Source organism: Pimephales promelas, chromosome 23, assembly GCF_988280905.1.
Source record: "Pimephales promelas chromosome 23, fPimPro1.hap1.1, whole genome shotgun sequence".
NCBI lineage: Eukaryota > Metazoa > Chordata > Actinopteri > Cypriniformes > Leuciscidae > Pimephales > Pimephales promelas.
The window spans coordinates 11,664,304-11,685,922 of NC_142791.1; the positions used below are offsets into that span (position 1 = coordinate 11,664,304).

The following is a 21,619-nucleotide window of genomic DNA, read 5'->3' on the forward strand; positions in this document are numbered from 1 at the left end:
TTTACGTTCATTACGATTGTAAAGTTATGTGCTGTGAGATATGAGGTAGTTTAACATCGTGTCTTTTGATGCTTTGCTGAATCTGCGTTCATTTTTTCTGAAGGAGGCATGTCATTGGAGGGTGGGATAATGCTTTAAACGCTAGCTTGCTATTGCTAGCCACTCCGAAATTGCCTACCCTATCTTTAATATGGGTCTTACATTTTTTTTTAGTGCTTGGCCCCATTGATGTACATTTTCATAACCCATGTTTAGACTGGTGTACATTGTTTTAAAATATCCTGAGAATTAAGAGCTAAGTAAAGGTCTTGATTAGGAGGAGTTAAGAGATATGTTCATTGTTATAACTGTCAAGCACATCTGTAAACACCGATGCATTTTGGTTATCAAAGTCAAATCTGTTGGTAGGGACATAAGTTGAATTATTGAACGAAATTAAAGATATATTAGATCCAACTTCGTTTGGTTACACATTATCCCCAAGGTCAAATATTGATCCAATTAAGCCCCACTGTTAAAATGCAGTAACTGCATGTTTTCAGCTATAACACTGCAGGGACTTAAGCCAGTGCAGGATAAACAAACCTGACCTTTAATCACATTGAAAATACGTATCTGCCTGTCCACATCAGTCCATTCATGTTGTCTGGACAAATACAGCTAAGGGATGCATCCCTATTATCCTATCATCATCAGTTTTGGACAGACAGAAGCAGCATATTGCTTCATTTGAATGCGGAAGAGTTTCTTACCACGCGCACGCGCGTTGTGTGGCGCTGCATTGGACAATGCAGCAAACCTCACTGCGCCTGTGCGCAGCTGCAGGGCATGCGGCTATTTTTAGAAAATGACGTCATCCTGAAATAGAGCGAGTGCGCGCATCCCCCCTCCAGCTCCCCCTCCACCCTGTTCGCTGGGATTGACAGGACGCTTGCAGCAGCAGCAGCACCCCACAAGACGAAAGAAAAAATAGTAATATTCGGGCGAAACTTGGAGGATTTCGAGGGCTGGGAGGGGAAAAAAAAGCGTTACAAAAATATATAAACATTAAAATATATAGATAAATCTGCACCTTCAACCTTTGGCTCGCCGTTCCACCCTCACGTGCGCGGCTGCTCCAGATTTTGCTCGCGCCTGTGTGCTGACCGGAGCGCGCGCTCTCTCTCGCACAACCAGTGTGTTTTGCCGAGCAACGACCGAACCCGGTGCCGACCGACAGCCTTTGACCAGAGAGGATGGCAGATAGGGAACAACTGATCCAAAGAGCCCGTCTGGCGGAGCAGGCGGAGCGCTATGATGACATGGCCTCCGCGATGAAGCTGGTGGGTCATTATTAATATACGCATTTATGCACAATCAGTCCTTAAGAGACGATTGCAATATAAGTTAGATGCATTGAGTTTTTATTTTTTTCTAATGCTCATATATTATATGGGTGCATTTCTAGTTTGTACAATTAAAGAATCTTTCGCTATTGTCACGAGCTCTTTGTTATATATAAAATATGCTGCGTTAAAGGGATGGTAGTTCACCTCCAATTGAAAATACGGTCATAATTCACCTTCATATCGCTGCACATTCATTGCCTTGTTTCTTCCCTGAAACACAAAAGGGAGAGATGTTAGGCGAAATGACAGCCTAAATCACCATTCACTTTCATTGAATGGAAAAAAAAGATGCAGTGAAAGTGAACGGTGACCGAGACCGTCCGTCAGTAACTAACTTAGCACTAGCATTCTGCCTAACCTCGTGTTTTGTTTTGTTTTTTGTTGTAAAGAAAAAAATAATGCGGGTGTGAAACGACACGAGGGTGAGAAAATAATGAAATGGTTTTCATTTTTGTATAAATTTAAACCTTTGAATGTTGGGTAAAAACCACGTGCATTTAAAAATTAAGATATAAGTAATCAACAGACCAAAAGGGAGAGATGACGCTACATAATGCTAATAAATTGTAGGTTTCGGTTCGGTATCGGTTAAATTTGTCGTTACAGTGAATGAACATAGGCGGCGATATGACACCTTCAGCCACATCCATTGTGTATCTGTGTCTCTGCGAAAATGGAATAAAAACAACAATAGCTACGTTTTAAATAATGAAAGCTAGCTGTTATATAGTCAGATAACACTTTAAAACATTGTTCAACAGCTTTTTCAAACATTGTTAAATAGAGCTCAATATGTGAGCTAGCAGTGCAGCATCAGCTGTCTGGTTTGACATCTGAGCACAAAGGATGAAAGTCAGTCAGTCAGTCAGTTTGTGTGGGTCAAACAGGACACGGATGCTTTTTTCTGTGTATTGTTTTTTTTTTTATTCTTACTAATTTAAGCAACATTACCCCACTCACCTGTTTTGATTAGATATTGTCATTTTTATGCCACTTTGACTGTTTGACATTGGCGTATTCAGTGTAGATTCCCATGGCCATCAAAAATATTTCTTTCAAAAATAATTGTTAATAACTGATGTTATTTTGAAATAATGTAATCATAACTGTTTGGGTTTCTTAATCACATTACACTAGGAATGTTAATATATCAGTGGCTACATGGGTTTTAGCGAATATTAACCTTTTTTGTTAATATGATTATTAATTATTACCAAAACAGTCTAAATCTCAATTTTGGTTGTAAATAACTTAAGGATTTCTTCCAGTTCAAACAAACCTTTTCTATTCTATAAAAATATTTGTAAACAGAAATTGCGCTTTATCCAGGGTCTCTAGATTTTGATCAGAACACCTTTTTAATGTCCCAATTTTAAACAAATATACGTTTCGAACACAATTGCGTTTATTGACCCAACATCTGGCCTTCTGCACCATCAGGTCACGGAGTTGAACGAGCCGTTGTCCAATGAAGACCGCAACCTGCTCTCGGTGGCCTACAAGAACGTGGTGGGGGCCCGGCGGTCATCTTGGCGCGTAATATCCAGCATAGAGCAGAAGACGGCTGCGGATGGCAATGAGAAGAAGCTGGAACTGGTGCGTGTCTACCGAGAGACCGTCGAGAAGGAGCTGGAGTCAGTGTGCCAAGACGTTCTCACCCTGCTGGACCAGTACCTCATCAAGAACTGTGACGAAACCCAGCTAGAGAGCAAGGTCTTCTACCTGAAGATGAAGGGCGACTACTACCGGTACCTGGCAGAGGTGGCCACCGGCGAAAAGAGGGCCTCTGCCGTCGAATCGTCCGAAGGCGCCTACAAAGAGGCTTTTGATATTAGCAAGGGCATGCCGGCCACCCATCCCATCCGCCTGGGCCTGGCACTCAACTTTTCCGTCTTCTACTACGAGATCCAAAACGCACCCGAGCAGGCCTGCCAGCTTGCCAAGGAAGCCTTCGATGATGCCATCGGCCACCTGGACAATCTGAACGAGGACTCCTATAAGGACTCCACGCTCATCATGCAGCTCCTGCGGGACAACCTCACCCTGTGGACCAGCGACCAGCAGGACAGCGAAGGAGGGGAAGCCAATAACTGAGAGAGATCAGCCATGTCCGCTCTCACCTCTAGCTGTAGTAGCACCCGTCTGTCCCTTCTGCAGTCTGTTTTTGATTCTATCTTATTTCTCTCTGTCTGCTCCTTCATTCTCTCTCTTTCTTCTCCATTGCATCTTCCTCATCTCTTTGTGACACCTCAATGCTCTTCTTTGGTTCCTCAGGGCAGCACTTCAGACCCTTCATCGCTCCTTCACCTGTTTTACCCCTTTTCCGCCAACAGGATGCTGGTACCCAATCTGGAACCGTTCCACTGCAGAAAAGGTGGTTCTGGGATGGAAAAATGTTGTTGGTCTCTAAAACCTGCTTGAACCTGAAACCGATTCCGTCACATGTCCGCAGCAAGATTTTAAAAACAAATACAAGACACAAAACAAAACTAGCCCCTGAATTCAAATTACTTTGGATGTTCAGATGTAGTCCTAAAAGATTCATAAAAAAATGTGAATGATTTTAAAATATATCTGCAAATTGAATCCTAATCATTTTGTTTGTTATTTATTGCTTGCTTATGAAATAGAGATGCTAAAATTGGATGCTCAAACGTATTCTCAAAACACAGCATATAAAAGTGTGTATCTAAACAGTGTATCTAACATTTTCTTTCGCTATATATTTGTCATGATGTCCTTAAAACACTGAATCAAATTACTTTGGATGCATATATTCTCAAAACGCGCATAAATCGAAAAGACTGTCAAGCGGCACGGGTCAGTTATGTCACTGTTCTGATCACAAGCTGGTTCTGAGACCATTTTGGTGAAAAGTGGGTATTTATTTACCCTCATTTGCTCTGTTTTCCCACCTACTTTTCTCCTGTCCTATACTTTTCTGTATATGATTCTCCTCTTTCCTCCCACAACGGGTCACTGATAGTCTACTGGGGCTGTATTACAGAACCTTTCTATCTTAATTCTTGGTTAAAGATTTGAAAAAGATCTATTTCCCAAGTGAAATTAACATGGTTGGTAAACAGAATAGATAAGATATGATTCTGGAAGGTAGGATCCTACTGTAATATTGTCCTTGGCCTCCACGTGACATTTATTTAGCGTATACTTGTAAGGACTTGATCTTCGTAGAGACTCTGTAACACTTATTACAGGATGGCATCTCGAGTATGTGGCACAGTATAGTGCTAATGTTACAGCTTACTACGTTCTTCTTCTTCACTTGTCTTTGATCTGTACCTCCATCACTGCTTAGATGTGTTTGTCTGTCGTTTCCCCAATCTCACCCTGTACACCTTGCTAGCCCTGTGAATTGTGTATACCTGCTGATCTCGAAACAGTATGTGGTCATCCAAAATGTGGGCGACACTCTGTTGTGAGATGCAGTGATCAAGAGTCTTTTGATTAGGATTACATATGCAAGGTTATGACAGAATGACATTAAAGACATTGCTTACCATGGGAACTCTCAAAATGCTGTTTATCTCTGGCACTTTATTATGGATATACACATTTATTATCAACTTTACACTGTTTTGAACTCTTTCACACACACACATGGCTTAACAATATTGGTTTTCTTGCTTACAGGCAACAATAACACAATCGCATGACTATTCGTAACTATTTCACATTTCAAATCCATACTCGTTCTCATTAATATATTTTTTTATGACCTGCTGACACTGAGAGTTTGGTTAGCAGGGCAATGCGCATAATATTTTATTACAAACCGTACATTTTCCTATGAATCACTTTGTAGGAATTTGTATGAAATTGCAGCTTTGTAAAATAAATGTTCTTGTGAAATAGAGTTGGCAAATGAAGCTCAATTAAAATTCATTTTAATATGAAGTCTGTTCAATAAATAAATCAGCCTCATTAAAATAAACAAAATTCTTGATAAGAAATGTTTGACAATCTTAACTAAATACATTTTTATCAAAACTTATCATTAATATCTGAAAAGCAGGGGGAAAAAAAGAAACAGGAAATGACATCAGACTGCCATGGAGCCTCATGAGTGTGTCAAACAGGTAATAAGTCTTTTTACCTTTTTATGACTATCCAAGCCAAAGTTAGTTCAGGGTGTAAAATGTCATGTGGTGCGACTCCCCCAAAATGTGAAATGATACAAATGATATTGATCAATTAATAATAATTCATGATATATATATATATATATATATATATATATATGGTATTTCAAATGGATTGTTAAGAAGTACACACACACACACATATATATATATATATAGTCGTGCTCAAAAGTTTACATACACCTTGCAGGATCTGCAAAATGTAAATTATTTCATGAAAATAAGAGGGATCATACAAAATGCTAATTGTTATTGTTTATTTAGTACTGTCTTGAATAAGATATTTAACATAAAATATGTTTTCATATAATCCACGAGACAAAAATTGTTTTTGAACAGGATGAAGAATTTCATATTTTTCAAATTGTGTATATATATTGTAATATACTGTATATATATATATATATATATATATATATATATATTGTTGATGGAAGACATCTTAAAAAAGGTACATTGAGGGACCCAAACAACTATTAAAAAAGGTTCAAACATTCACTGATGATTGAACTGATTTTGAATTTGAAGATTAAGGTTACTTAATTTGTCTTTCGGGAAACATTAGTATCTTCTGTTGCATCCGAAGGGCAGTACTAAAAAAAAAATAAAAAAAAAATAGTACTGTCTCTTCAGTAGTAAATTGCTCATTGGCTGCTCAACAAATGGTATGATGTAACCAACAAGGCATGTATTCATACTATCTGAACCTGAAAATGTACAAGGCATCATTGGTTAATGATTGATCCTTTAGCCACACATTCAGTGTTGTAGCAGGTTTCCTAAGAAAAATGTGGTTATCTAATGAACTAAAAAGATAGTGGCCAAAAATAATGCAGTTTCCTTGTTGATACACCCAAGAATGACGTTTCAACAGTGTCAATGCCTGCTCCGTTATATACATCTAAATCTAATCTTATACAGTATAAATAAATGCCAAGGGTTTATGAAAGTTAAACTTTGTTTTAGTTTTAAGGCTCGAGATTTGGCTGATTAGCATGAGCCTGTTAGCTACTGCTAGCAGATGTTAATTAATGCTGCTCAGTATAATATTTAACTGTATAATTACACTGTAACAAAGTCACTTTAAAATTCAGTTTAAGAATTAAGTCATGTACGGCTCATGCTAGCGCTGTCGGGAAAGATCCTATTCCCCTTCCTCAATCAAAAATGTAGAATGACATCTTGTTTTAGCTAACCAAAAAACAATCAGTTTTGATATGCAAAACTTAAATTACTTGAGCCAACTCAATACACATAATGTTAAATTGTTAAACATTGTTAAATACAAATCATATATTTCAGCATAAACATACATCCCTATAGGAAGGTAATAAACAAACTAGCTAACATAATGTTTTTTTATGGCTGAAATGTTGCGTGTAAATGTAACAAGCAAAGTATTTATCATAATGTACTTTAAATAACATTGAAAATAATGTCTAAAATATATAACTTCTGCTGTTGTTCATAAATACCAGTGGTGATGTTGTACAATGAGGATGTTGTCAAAGTGCCGGAAATAGAGTCATCAGTCTCTCAATTTATAAGGAGCCACTCCAGCGTCCTTGCTGTCCTTAACAGTGCCCGAATTCATGTACACATCCAATGAACGCTTTACTGTCCCATGAGGCCACAGGCCAAGTGTGTCCAACTGGATCTCACCACATTTCTTTTAATTACGCCCCATACTTCAAGTTACGCCCCCTACAATGCAATAGAGTGGTGCAGGTATGACGTCAATTTGTAGGCCAACCGGTGGGTAGCATCACACTACTAAGATCATTTTCACAGATGAACAAAACTTTTACGAATTTTGAAGCCTAGCCGCCAGAAGTAAAAATCTAAAGGTTGGCTATGAACTAACTACACCACGGTCAATGTCACCATGACTAAGCTTCCGAAGACTCTTTCAGTTTTTATCTAAAAACATTTGCCAAGAGCATTAAAGTTAGTATGAGAGCACAATTATAAGCGATTATAAGCGAGTTTGTTCGACTGATGACGCTTAGTGTCCCCAACTGCCTCTGTAGTCCCAATTAGCCACAATTAGCCAACAGCCTTTTTCAAGACACATAACAGCTGAAAATATTCACTGATGTATTAATATGTTGTAGAATAAAACCTAAAAATGTATTTAGCTTGTGTTCAACACAGACCTTATTTCGGACGTTTAACAAAAACCCCATTAAAAAAAACACTGACTTCGGGACGATGGACCTGGAAGTGCAAAAATGCAACTCGCTTCCGTGTTTTGGCCTACGAAGTGATGTCATATCTGCACTATGTTATCAGAGCCCCTCTCTCTGAAATCTCTAATGTTGCCACTAGTACTGCAATTCTTTTACTTAACTTTGTGTGACTCATATCCATTTAATGATCCATATAGTGTTGGAGCCCTGTATGCAAAATTTAGTTTGATGTTTCATCAGCCATTTTTACTTTCTTTTGTCTTCAAGATGTAATGCTACTACCCTTTAGGGTGTCCTTATAATCAGTGTTGCAGTGTATAATGTCTGGACCATTGCAGTTGTTGATATTTAGCTGACTCAATGAAACCCATTAATTAAGATGCAGGTGATGTGGTTGATGAAACGTGCTTTTACACTTTACAGGAACCAAGTCTCACACTTCCCACTATATAAGTTGATCATTAATGATTCTCAATCTCTGATTTTGACAGATTTAAGTCACAAACACACTTTTATAATTAACTCTGAAGAGGTCACACCCATCTGTAGACACAAACGTATAAGTGAAAGCGTGCGCACTCACAGTCACACGCCTGCAGGTGAACGTTTCGTTTAAGTCAGGTCTCTTTACCATCGTGTCAGAGAGGGACGCAGTGTGTGGTGCTCCACTTGCCCTGCTCAAACACCATCAAAATGGGGGAAGATTATTTTGGATTCTCTTATCTCCGCAATGAGAACAGAAAAAATGTCACCATTTATATTAACAATGCAGCGGACATCTCGGTGATTGTTGTATATTTTCTGGTGGTTCTGGCTGTAGGAGTATGGGTAAGTGGCCAGCAGTTTACATCCAACAACATTTTTCTTCCATTGATTTCTAAATTGTTGACCTTGCGTTAACAAGATATAAATGTAAAAGGGCTGTGTGAGATAAATTTGAAGAAAGAATGAGGATTTTGACTGATTTTGCAAAAAAAAGTTTATAATATAATATAATAATATAATAAAATAATTGTAATACAACAGTGGTTTTTTCAAAATGCTGAAATCTATCAGGAAAATTAATTGTTGCAATGGTTTTTTTTGTTATAAATGTTGAATATTAAACACACACACACACACACACACACACACACACACACACACACACACACACACACACACACACACACACACACATATATATATATATACATTTAAACTACTACTAAATTATTTAAAATGTTTCATACAATACTTTACAATATTATCAAATGATTGAATTTTTAGACAGTCTTAATTGGGACATTATATTAACTGCCTTTTTTTCCTTTTCAAGGAAATTCAAATTTTTTTCGTTTCGTTTTTTTTTTTTTTTGAAATTAGTTTTTTTTCGAATTTTTTTCTTTTTTTTTTCGAATTCAAATATTTGAACATTGAAAGAATCCAGGGCATTTTAAAACCTCTTGTGAAATTTCAAATATTGAAATTTCACAACGCCAATTGGCCATTGAATGCCAATTCATCAACACTTTGAGACTGCAAATGTGAAATGTTAAAAAAGTCAAATGTGATTTTTCCCAAAATGTTTAGTGCTGGAACTCATTGGTGAATGTGCCTCTTTCTGTTCAAAGGCAATGGTACGGACCAATCGATCCACAGTAGGAGGCTTTTTCCTGGCTGGCAGAAGTATGGTGTGGTGGCCGGTAAGGAAATGGACCCGAATGATGGATGACCAAGCTTTAAACCTTAAAAGCATTTTTTTTTTTGTTCTCCAGATGTGATGGACATAAACTAAATTACATTGCCTGATCATTTACTACATCAATAGGCTATAGCGATCAGTCAATGTGCAAAATGTGGTGGATTTTCTTTCATAATACGTAAGAAAGACTGAAACAGCCATAAAAGTAAGAGCTGATTATGTAACTATCAATAGCCTGACCAGTGATTTCACTTTATTACAGATATGGCATGATAAAAACCTTGACTGTCCATCCATTACCTTGATATCATTATAGGGTGAAAGAAATCTTTTTTATTGGGCCATAATGCACTGATGCCATATGTAACCCACAATTCAGTATAGCTGAAATGCTTTGCTCATGCATGCAGTATTTTGTCCCCTTGGAATTATAAGGTTCTATCTGCGTTCTGAACAGTTTTGAGATATTGAGCTTCAAAGTTTTTGCATTCCATATAGGAAAATGTGTGTGGGGAACAAGTTTCTTCCAAACATAAAAATAATAGGGACCCTAAATGTACAAAACACATCACATAATGTAAATAAATTGTCACAGAATAAGAATATGTGAATAACTAAATTTTTACAAAAATGTCAGATAGAACCTTATAATTTCAAGGGGACGATTTATAGAGCTATCATGCTTTGATCCATGCTAAAGTTATCACTCTATAAGGTTTGAAGCTTTTTATTTGTTATTACAAAGTTCGTTGTTCCAATCGTTATTGTTTGAGTTACACCTCAGGTTGTGCACAAGAAGCAGTTTTTATAGCTTATCATCGTGGTGATTGTATTGCCAGATATAGTCAAACAGTAGACAGAGTTAATATATTCTGAAGACGCTTCACATTCAGTTCCCACAATCCTTTGCTAATGACTTTTGTAACCATTCTGACACGCAAAAAGGTAGCAGATTACTTAGATATGGATTTCTCTTGGGTTTACCCCTCACACTGAATGTCAAATGTTTTTTTTTTTTTATTATTAGTAAATATAATATGAAGCATAACTAAAGTATCTTAAACATTTTTCAGATTGGAGCCTCTCTCTTTGCAAGTAACATTGGAAGTGGGCATTTTGTGGGAATAGCAGGAACTGGAGCGGCTGCTGGTATCGCCATTGGAGGCTTTGAGTGGAATGTATGTTTAAAAAAAATGCCTAATACTTACATTTACTATATGTGATAATTATGTGTGTCATGAACCTATGTTTTGGCCTTCTAAAAAAAATGTTTAAAGTATTTTGCATGTAAGTGTGCTATTTTATTGCAATATTGATAAAAATGTCAGATTTAAATTAACTTAAATTAATATTTTATATCTTCTTTTCAACACAATAGAAACAAAAGTATAATTATTTATTAGAAGGATAAAAGTATACTGTGCATTACTTTGTTATATGGTACGATATTAATACTATATTAAGGAACCAATTAAACAGTGTTATTTTAGCAATATTTATATAGTGTTATTGTAACATCATGCGTAACTCAGAGAGTAAGAATCCATATGCAAGCACAAGTTTATTCGAGAAACACAAACGCAGAAAAAACGAATCCAAGAAACAAGAGTAGCCTATAGATCCACATATCAAAGGCTGGAGAGCAACAACATGAAAACGCATGCTATACAGGATCAATAACCAACTGAAGCATAAAGGTTCAAATAGACAGGTTAAATAAGGGGCTGATTAGTAGTCATGGGAACTATTGAAGGTAACTATGGTAAAAAGTCAGTCAAGACAACAAGGAAAACAGGAACCAAGCACAGGAAGGGTGCACTGCAACAATGGGAACTGAGAATACATTTCAACATAAAAGTCCTCTTAAAACTCAGGACAAAACCAGGTTCGTGACAGTTGTAACATTTATTATTATTTCTAAATGAGCTTTTCATTTTACATTTTCAGGTTTCATTTGAATTTTTAGTAATTTTGATATGTGCTTTTGTCATATTATTAGTTTTAATATGCAGCTATAATTTGTTTTTATTTCAGTTAAAGTTTTAGTAATTTACATTTCAACCAGAATAACTAAATTGCCTACCATACCTTTAACTAACTTTTAAATACGATGTTTGCCTCAAACTTTTCATTACTGCTGCTGATTAGTACTTAGTAAGGTAGTTGATAGTGGGTAGGATTAAGGAATGTAGAATAATGGTCATGCAGAGTAAGGCAGATATGTGATATGTGCTTCATAAGTACTAATAAGCAGACAATATCGTATGCATATAGTAATATGCATGCTAATAAGAATTTGTAGTTACCCTACCGGTAGTTACCCTACCGTTTTAGTTAAAGCTGCAGTCTGTAGTTTTTCCTCTTTGTCGCCATCCCTGTTCGAAATTTGCAATTGCAGTTAGCTATTCTCTGAATTATCAACTTTACGTGGGTTGTGCCCCGGCACGGCAATGTTGAATCCAATGTTTTGAGGAGAAGGTGGAGCTGTCAGTCGCCGCGCCGGTGTTGATACTGGAATTCGGAATCAGAGATTATGCGTTTTAAAATAATGACCAACATAAGAATTTTCATCTGAACAAGTAAAATCTACTTTTGTTCTGACCAAATAAGGGGGAAAAAAGCATTGCAGTAAATCGCGCTGATTAAATCTAACGATCGCTTATCATATCACGTCAAACCGTGCAAATTATACTTTGTTCTCAAATTGTTAATATTAACAACATCTGCATTGCATGACTACATTTATTGTCCTTCCGATATTATCCTTGTTTTCACATGGGCTGGGTTGCAGTTTCTTTTTTTCTGTAATGACGCAAAGATATGCTCTAATCTCCTGTGGAAATCCACCAGTACCACTGGAATTAAAAACATTATTACAAGTTCACCACTTTGAATCGAGCTAAGGCAAGCAGAGAGTTTTGAACGCTGGCTGGTTGTGTATTTGCTCATATTTAGTTTGGATAATTTTTAACCCCAAAAAAGTTACGGAATGCAGCTTTAACAATAACAACACTGATGGGATGGGATTATGTGTACTAAATATCAAATCAAATATCGGTTTTTAATTTGTTTCCCCCTTCAGGCTCTTGTTGTTGTGATAATTCTGGGATGGCTCTTCGTGCCAATCTACATAAAGGCTGGGGTATGCTTACATTTCTTCCTCTTCAACCAGCATTACAGAACAAATCTTTCAAATATTGCTTACTTACACAACATGAATGTGTACTTTATATCTGTGGTATCATTTTTATGGTCTTTATTGATGTTATGTGCAGGTCGTGACCATGCCGGAGTACCTGAAGAAACGCTTTGGTGGCCAGCGTATCCGTATCTATCTCTCTGTGCTGTCTCTGATTCTCTATGTTTTCACCAAAATCTCTGTGAGTCCAAAATCTGTCTCAAAAAAAGTACAATTATCAAATACTAATCAAGTACAAGAACATTTGAAGTAAACTTTGAATTCGAAGTAAACTAAATTGTAATCAGTTGGTGTACCAGTCAAAAGATCAAATATATGCACTTTCCCTTATGCTTTTATAAAGTTTTACCTTACATTTGCATTTTCCCACTTGCATCTATTGACAATGATTAACTGAAAGATGAGTGGGAACTTGCCAACATTTTCACAATATGGTGCTGTCTGACCAGCCTCTGTATTTAGTTTGCTGATAATCTTTACATAAGTCTGCACTAACACAGATTATAGTCTGAAATGGCTGTGTTTTCCATGTGGAAATATCTTTTATTGCCATGTGAAGTCAGACTAAAAGGGGTTTAGATTATAAAGATAAAGATGTTGTTTTGAAATGGACAGTTCAAACAATTTTTCTCCCTTTTCCATTTCTCAGGCGGACATGTTTGCAGGAGCCATTTTTATCAACCAGGCTCTGGGACTGAACATTTACCTGGCCGTGATTATTCTGCTGCTGATTACAGCTCTTTATACAGTAACAGGTCTGTTGACGTAAATGCTGCAACTTTACCAGTTGTAATCAGATTTTCAGCAAGATTTACAAACACAAGTAATTGAAATAGCTCAACACAACAAATGTTTTACCCAAATTCAGATGAAAATTCAAACTTTTAATGACTTCTGCAGTCTCAAAATCATTCAACCCCTTTATGGCAAGAAACTTTAGTACTTGGTAGAACATAATTTGCTGTCACGAGCTGTTGCAAACAGGATTTACCAGACAATAGTTTCTGCCAGCGATTCTTAGGAATCTTAGCCCATTCCTCATGAGCACTGGGCTCCAGTTCAGTTATATTATTGGGTTTGCGTGCTGCAACCGCCTTCTTCAAATCCCACCAGAGATTTTCTTTGGGCACTGAGGAATCTTCCAAAACTTCTTCTGCAACCAAGCCTTGGTGGAATTTGAGGAATGCTTGGGATCATTGTCCTGATGGAAGGTCCAATGATGCCCAAGCTTCAGCTTCCTCCCTGAGGGCATGACGTATATTCCTAGGATTTCCTGATACTTCAATGAATCCATCTTGCTTTCCGCACGCTGCAGGTTTTCAGTGCCAGAGGATGCAAAGCAGCTCCAGAGCATCACTGAGCCCCACCATGCTTAACTATAGACAGTGTTCATTTCAGCATAATGCTTCGTTCTTCTTCCTCCAGACATAAAACCGGATCTTTTCTGCCCTATGGATCAGTGGTGTCACTCCATAGAACAGAATCCCAAAACTTCTGTGCCTTATTTATGATTGTGAGCAAATTGGATCCGACTTTTCTTGTGCTTTTGGGGCAGTAGTTCTTGAATGCGTTTAGTACTCACCTTACTTTGCAAGCTGAAACCTAAGACAAAGGTAAGACATTTCATGTATTCTAGCTCAAGCACACCTGGTGAAACTAATGAAGCCCTTGATTAGTTGATCAGATGTGCTTGAGACAACAAATGCATTGCCGATTTGTGCTGTTGTGAGGGATTCTATTCAGGGGATTAGATAAATTTGAGACTGCAGACGTCATGAAAAGTTGTATTATACAACTTTTATATATATATATATATATATATATATATATATATATATTTAGTATATAATAATATTTAGTAGTCCCTGAAGTTTAAACTACAACAGAGATTAAAGTCTAAGGTTTTAGGACCATGCAGTGGGATGCTTATTGTAGCATGATATTTATGTGTTATGAGTAATTGCCCATTCTGACAATAGATGATAAGCCTGTGCAAGGTGCATTGTGACTTTAAACTTCTGTCATGGTCTGTTGTGTAATAGGTTTATCTCAGGAACAAACCAGCCCACCAATAAACTATAAGAAATCAGGCATCGTCCTTCCAGTTGTAAATGTTTACATGAGCTGTGGCTGAGAGTGTTTGTATGGGCCTATAGCTGATAAACTTATGTTACTAAGGCTTTAGAAAAAAAAACCATATATATATATATATATATATATCAAAGTCATGTGATTTTACCAACATGTAAAACTGTGCATTAAAAAGCAATAGGCTACAGGGAATTATATCATAGAGAGGACTCCTCCAGACTCTCATGAGTCAAGATCAATATTTCCTTAAAATATCAGATAATTTGATATTTTAAGACAAGGCAATGATAGCTTGCAGAATCTGTGGCCAGTTGCATAAACCTCTAAGACTAGTCTTACAAGTTAGACATAATTTTGTTTTCATAGCTTTTTTAAATCAGTTACATAAAAACTTAGATTGGGCTAACTTGATACCGAAAGTCTGTTTCAGTGAGAGAAATTCCTGAGTCTGGTCCAGTGAGAAGTTTTCCAGTCCGTTATAGTGAGAGAAATTCCATAGTTCGTTCCAGTGCATGAAAATCCAATAGTAGTTTTACTATAAAGTAACTTTGCAACTATATCTCAGCTAACTCTCATTAGCTTAGAAAGTTACTTTTAGTCAGTAGAATGTCTGTTGGTGGACCATCAAAATAAAGTGTTAGCAGATATTAAGCAGCCAGTCTACTAATACTCTAATAACTAGTAGCTAAGCTGACGTGTAATTGAAAATTTACTTGCCGTCAGTAAAACTTCTAAAGAGGACCATCGAAGTATAGTGTTACTGAATATGTTATTACTTTTTACTAAAATATGAACCCCAAAGACATTTGTAAAGTCATTAAATTTAAAGTTTCTTGACAATATTATAAAAAAAAGCAACTAAAATGAATGACAAAAGTACATTTTCAGTTGCTTTTTTTTTTTTAAGAAAAACCTTCAATGTTTCTTCTACAGGTGGTCTAGCTGCAGTCATCTACACAGACACCCTGCAGACCATTATCATGGTTGTGGGATCATTCATTCTCATGGGCTTTGGTATGTGTACTTTAAGCTTTTTGGATAAAAAAATTTAAAGATAAAAGATAAAAAGTCTGCTTAATGACTATTTGCTTCAATATCAACCATTTTCTTTCAGCGTTCAGTGAGGTCGGAGGCTATGAGAAATTCAAGGACAGTTATATGAATGCGATCCCATCAATGGTGGGTACAAACATCAGTGAATCGTGCTACACCCCTCGTGCGGACTCATTCCACATTTTCAGAGACCCCCTTTCTGGTGATCTGCCCTGGCCCGGACTGGTCTTTGGTCTTACTATCCAGGCTGCTTGGTACTGGTGCACTGACCAGGTACTTATTATTTATTAAGGCTGCTGCTGACTCATTTTTGTGGAGTAACAGTGTATCTTGTTATCTTGTTTTAGTCAACAACTCTAAGCTTTAACAAGCATGCTTTAACTTTGACCACTGATTAGTCCCCACTAAATAAGATAAGAGACACAAAAAGCCAAAGAGAAGCAGATATAGACTCACTTCGGTTAATTTAGTTCAACAGCCCATTAACAAGACTTAATGCTTAATTGTTTCAGACTATAGTTATTTGGTGATTTAGGTGACATGAATTATCAATATTGATATGAAGACAAACATATTCACTCATGTCAAACATATTTTTTATGGGGATGTTCTTCCTCCGAGGAGAGTTTATCGTTTAGTGAAGATTTTTTCCCCAAAAAAGTCTTATCAGTCATATTGGCAGATGTTTATGTTTTCACAAATAGTATTCAATAGTCTTTGTTTGTACTCTGGCACTGTAGAGAAAAATACAGCCATAAAAGTTTATTATAGTTCATGACGTACATTACCTGCACCTCAACAATTGTTTTATTTGCATCTGTTTTTGTTTCTGTGCAGATGATACCTTTAATGCCCTAGGTATTATTTGAATATATATATATATATATATATATATATATACACTGTATATATAAATATATATGAATGCAATTTTGAGTATAAATGCAATTTTGAACAAAATGACAAGCAGGGAAAAATGAAAAAAAAAGAAGCATGGAGAAGAATATTTTTAAGAAATTATACACATTAAATTGATAAAAAGTGATAGTAAAGACTTTTATATTGTTACAAAAGATTTATTTTTTAAATAATTGTTCTTTTGAACTTTCTATTCATCAAAAAAAAAAAAAATCTTACAATTAAAAATGTATGATTTCCACAAAAATACTTTGATAATAATAAGAAATGTTTTTTGAGCAGCAAATAATCACATTGTAATAATTTTTGAAGGATCATGTGACACTTAAGCCTGGAGTAATGATGCTGAAAATTCAGCTTTGATCACATGAATGTATAACATTTTAAAATGGAAATAGTTATTGTAAACTGTAATAATATTTAAATAAATGCAGTTATGGTAAACATAAGAGAACTCTAACCTTCAGGTGGTGTGAACAGGCGTGTCTATAGAACAACTCTAAAGTTTAAACAAAACAAAAATAAATCTAACTTTAAAGGTTTAAATTAGCAAGCCCATGTAAACTTTTTAAACAGTCATTGATAAACAGCCAATAACCGGACTAAACGATTCTGAGCACTAAAATGTTCCTCTGGGTTATTCACACAAACACTCATCTTGTTTTAGGTGATAGTGCAGCGCTGTCTGTCTGCCAAGAGCCTGTCCCATGTGAAAGCTGGCTGCATCCTGTGCGGTTATCTCAAACTTCTGCCCATGTTCCTCATGGTTTTCCCTGGCATGATCAGCAGAGTGCTGTACACAGGTGAGAACGATTGGCAGCATCCTGGCTGAGATGGCTGATAAACGTATGAACTGTTATGTAAATGTTAGCAAATATGTTGACTGAATCCTGATTGAGTGATATTAAATGGCAACTTTAATGTTTGAGGTGATATATATGGCCAACTAGGTTTTTTTAGTCTCACAGAACTCGACTTTTGCCCATCAGATTATAGTCTGGTCCATGTTTTTCCTCACAGAATATGCTACTAACTTACTATAATTTTGTTCTAGCAAACAATTGTCTAAATAACAATTAGCTAACGCAAGTTCTGACGTTATCAGTAGTTCAATGAGTTTGAGCATTCCTGAAACCATAGTTCCAACGAATATTCGCAAACAGCATCATCTTGGTTACTAATGTAACCCCCGTTCCCTGAAGGAGGGATCCGAGACGTTACATCAGACGAGCTGACGAATTGGGACCTCGTCACATTCGAGTGTAAACAAAACAAGCCAATGGAAATTTGCATCGCAAACCGCTCCCTGCAAGACGGGTATACAAGGAAGCACGCAGCACTCATTTAAGTTTTTTGCTTCAAAGCCAAGATGGCGTCCTGGCTATTAGGCGATAGGCCTGTTTAACTGAGAAAAAAATGAGAATTGCCATGTCTGTAATTTTAGCAAAAAACAAAAAAACAAGCATTAAATTCATCTCAAATGGATTAGAGAAAAGAAGTTATTACTCCACCACTTACCAACATGGTTGAACGACGAATTTGCGACAATACGTTTGATTACTTTAATAAGCACTGAGTTACATCGCTGTATGAGAGATGCATCCTAGGGCAAGTGTCTGAAAAATAAAAGTACAAAATATTAATAAATAGCATTGTTTGATGTGACATTTCAGGAAGGGCAAATCTGAAAGTCATGATTCCACAACAATTCTATTTTGTGGAAATGGTATGTGGACTTTGTGATAAGAAATTCTGTCAATCCTAAAGTAATGCGCACCCATTTTGGTCACATTTTGTATGCAATGTGCATCAGAAGGTCAGTTAAAAGTCAAAGGCTATTAGAGAAACTAATGTTTGTGTATATTCCCTTGTTTGTGTTAGATGAGATTGCATGTGTGGATCCAAAAGAGTGTGACTATTATTGTGGAGCCAGTGTGGGCTGCAGTAATATTGCTTATCCAAAACTAGTGGTGGAACTGATGCCAAACGGTAATATCCTGATATTTCTAGTTCTGTCTCTTTACATGCTTTGATAGATCTGTCTGGTGTTATGGTCTAAACTGCTCTGTGTGTTTTTGAAGGTCTCAGAGGCTTGATGTTGTCTGTCATGCTGGCCTCTCTGATGAGTTCACTCACTTCCATCTTTAACAGCGCTAGCACACTCTTCACCATGGACATCTACACCAAGATCCGTCCCAAATCCAAAGAGAAGGAGCTCATGATTGCTGGGAGGTGCGTTTTTGTGTCTGTTGTATGTTGCATATTGATTTTCTGACCTTGTGAGCAGAAAATGATGTGAAAAGGCTCTTGAGATGTCTGTGTTCATGCGTACAGGTTGTTCATGCTGTTTCTGATCGGCGTGAGTATTGCGTGGATCCCCATAGTTCAGTCAGCTCAGAGCGGCCAGCTTTTCGACTACATTCAGTCCATCACCAGTTATCTTGCTCCACCCATCGCCGCTGTCTTCACCCTTGCCATTTTCTGCAAGAGAGTAAATGAAGCAGTGAGTTTTTTCCTTGTTAAATTCAGCTTGATATTAATAAATTCTCTCAAAACCACTCAAAGTCTTGACACATAGTGCTGATATTCCCTCACAGGGCGCTTTCTACGGGTTGTGTATTGGTCTGTTGGTGGGTCTGGCGCGTATGATAACAGAGTTTGCCTATGGCACCGGCAGCTGCGTGAGCCCCAGTAACTGTCCCACGATCATCTGCGGTGTGCACTACCTCTATTTTGCACTGATCCTCTTCACCCTGTCCTGTATATTGATACTGGTCATCTCCCTCATGACCAAACCCATTGACGACAAACATGTAAGCTCTTATTATGACACTACTACAAATCTTCAGTTCTATACATTGTTCTTAATCATGCTTTGTACCACCATATGTTCCTCTTTTTTTCTTTTTTATATGAAATAATCATATTTTACTTGAAATACACATATTATATGTATACTATAACATTATACAACAGTTCAAAAGTTTGGGAAGAATTTTTTCTTTTTAAATAAATTATTACTTTTTTTTTTTTAGAAAAGCATTAAGTTGATCAAATGACAGACCGAGATGAAGCAAGTGTATACTGTAGCTGAATTTTGTGTCTATGAAAAACGTAGTTCTCTGTCACAGCCCCTCATTCTGTTGCCCCTTGTTGTTGTGCAGTTGTACAGGCTCTGCTGGGCCTTGAGGAACAACACTGAGGAGAGGATAGATCTGGAGCTAGATGACTGGACTGATGAACAGGATTCCAATATGGAAACAGAAGGTACGTCTGCACAAGCCACCAAATACATAATCATTGACACGAAGCACAGGTAACACTCACAGTTTTTGTGTGCAACGTGCATCACGTGGTTCAGTAAACGGACTGTGGGTGTCTTTGAGTGGACCGTCTGATACTGAGACTAGTTTATGGCTATGATTAATTGATTAGATTGTAGTTTGTTCTAGGAAAAACAAAGGATGTTGATCCAGACAAATGTTTTATTTGTGTAAATCACATAACTTATTAGCTTTTAATAACCAATAACAACCGTTTCCGTTCATCTCTTGACCCTGCAGAGGAGCGTGAGGAACCCGGCTGTTTTAAGAAGGCGTACAACTGGTTCTGCGGCTTTGATCAAGGCAATGCCCCTAAATTGACTAAAGAACAGGAGGCGGAGATGAAGTTGAAGCTCACCGACACCTCTGAAAAACCTCTATGGAGAAACGTGGTCAACGCTAACGCTATTATCCTCCTCACCGTCTGCGTCTTTTTCCATGGTTTCTTTGGTTAAAGATCACATCTGTATCATTTAATGCTGTTAATGTTCTGTGGACAGAAATGTTACCTTATCAGTAACATCAAGCTAAATGTGATTAATCAGATTGTAAGAGGTTACAAGGTTCTCTTGAAACACTCGATACTTCCTTATAATCCTCTACCCAAACCCTTTTCATCCTTGTTGTACTTTGGTTTTGATGGTGGGAACTATACAATACAATATATATGTTTCTGTACATTTAATTAATATAATATTGTGATTAGCACCCAAACTGACTTTCATTGTAAACCCAAGACCAAAACTAATCATTCAAATAATCATGTCCTTGTGTTTTTGTCAAATCATTATTAGCTGCTACAGTATCTGATTTAACACATGCCCAGCAGTCTGTACTGTACATTTAACAATGTTTACTTGTTCAAAACTGCATGTTCTTCCTTTATATCTTTGACATATTACAGAGTAACAGTTTCAACTAATAATATGAAGTTCTAGTCCACTCTGTTGTATGTTTCCTGTAAAGTCTTCTGATACATTATGATCAAATCAATGCAAAGTCTTTTTCGGTGCCATTTTTAAGCTGTCTCTTATCTACCAAACTCAAAAAAAAAAAAAAAAAAAAAAAGTTTTATAAATGGTCTTACTATTTGGTAAGATTTGATTTTCTTGTAAGTTAAAATATACATATGTATTTTTGTCTGGGAGAAGGTAAGATATTTTATTTAATATTAATATTGTTGCCGTGGTGTATACTCTGTAATATATTAATTTAATGTTTTCTGTCTTCATTGTAATAAAAATTAATGAATTTTAGTGCTTATGTGTTTATTGAGATACAAAAGTGTAAGAAGCCAGATTTGTGTTCATAATTGCCGTAATTACCACTGAAAACAATTATATAAACTTCTAAGCATAACGTGATGTGAGCAGACTCATTCAAAGACCTGAGCACCGGAGGAAAGTTAATATTTAATTTCCATGAACATTCTATTGATACATCTGAAACCAAAGTCCAGGACCATTGTGGTTTTCTTCAGCAACTCAAGACTCAATGAGTGATCTATTAGTGTGATTCAGTGATACATTTCTCTGAAGAAGATAAAAAAATCACAGAAGTCCAAAATGCATAAATAGTGTTTAATAAACCATTTGATGTTCTTGATGTGCTGGT

The 21,619-nt window shown here is 36.6% G+C and overlaps 2 protein-coding genes across 2 annotated transcripts; both read left to right on the top strand.

Annotated features, from left to right (window-relative positions):
* The first annotated feature begins 884 nt into the window (after positions 1 to 884).
* On the top strand, positions 885 to 4,910 carry ywhah (tyrosine 3-monooxygenase/tryptophan 5-monooxygenase activation protein, eta polypeptide). The gene is made up of 2 exons (XM_039677512.2): positions 885 to 1,322; positions 2,829 to 4,910. The coding sequence occupies exons 1-2, from the start codon at positions 1,236 to 1,238 to the stop codon at positions 3,480 to 3,482; spliced, it is 741 nt and encodes a 246-aa protein (XP_039533446.1). The 5' UTR covers positions 885 to 1,235; the 3' UTR covers positions 3,483 to 4,910.
* Positions 4,911 to 8,313: 3,403 nt separating this feature from the next.
* On the top strand, positions 8,314 to 21,261 carry LOC120482847 (sodium/glucose cotransporter 1). The gene is made up of 15 exons (XM_039677510.2): positions 8,314 to 8,565; positions 9,351 to 9,422; positions 10,495 to 10,599; positions 12,504 to 12,563; positions 12,697 to 12,801; positions 13,270 to 13,375; positions 15,645 to 15,725; positions 15,826 to 16,037; positions 17,350 to 17,485; positions 18,564 to 18,671; positions 18,764 to 18,914; positions 19,017 to 19,185; positions 19,280 to 19,495; positions 19,847 to 19,949; positions 20,246 to 21,261. Exons 1-15 carry the CDS (start codon positions 8,431 to 8,433, stop codon positions 20,458 to 20,460), a joined length of 1,974 nt encoding a protein of 657 aa, XP_039533444.2. The 5' UTR covers positions 8,314 to 8,430; the 3' UTR covers positions 20,461 to 21,261.
* The last annotated feature ends 358 nt before the right edge of the window (positions 21,262 to 21,619 follow it).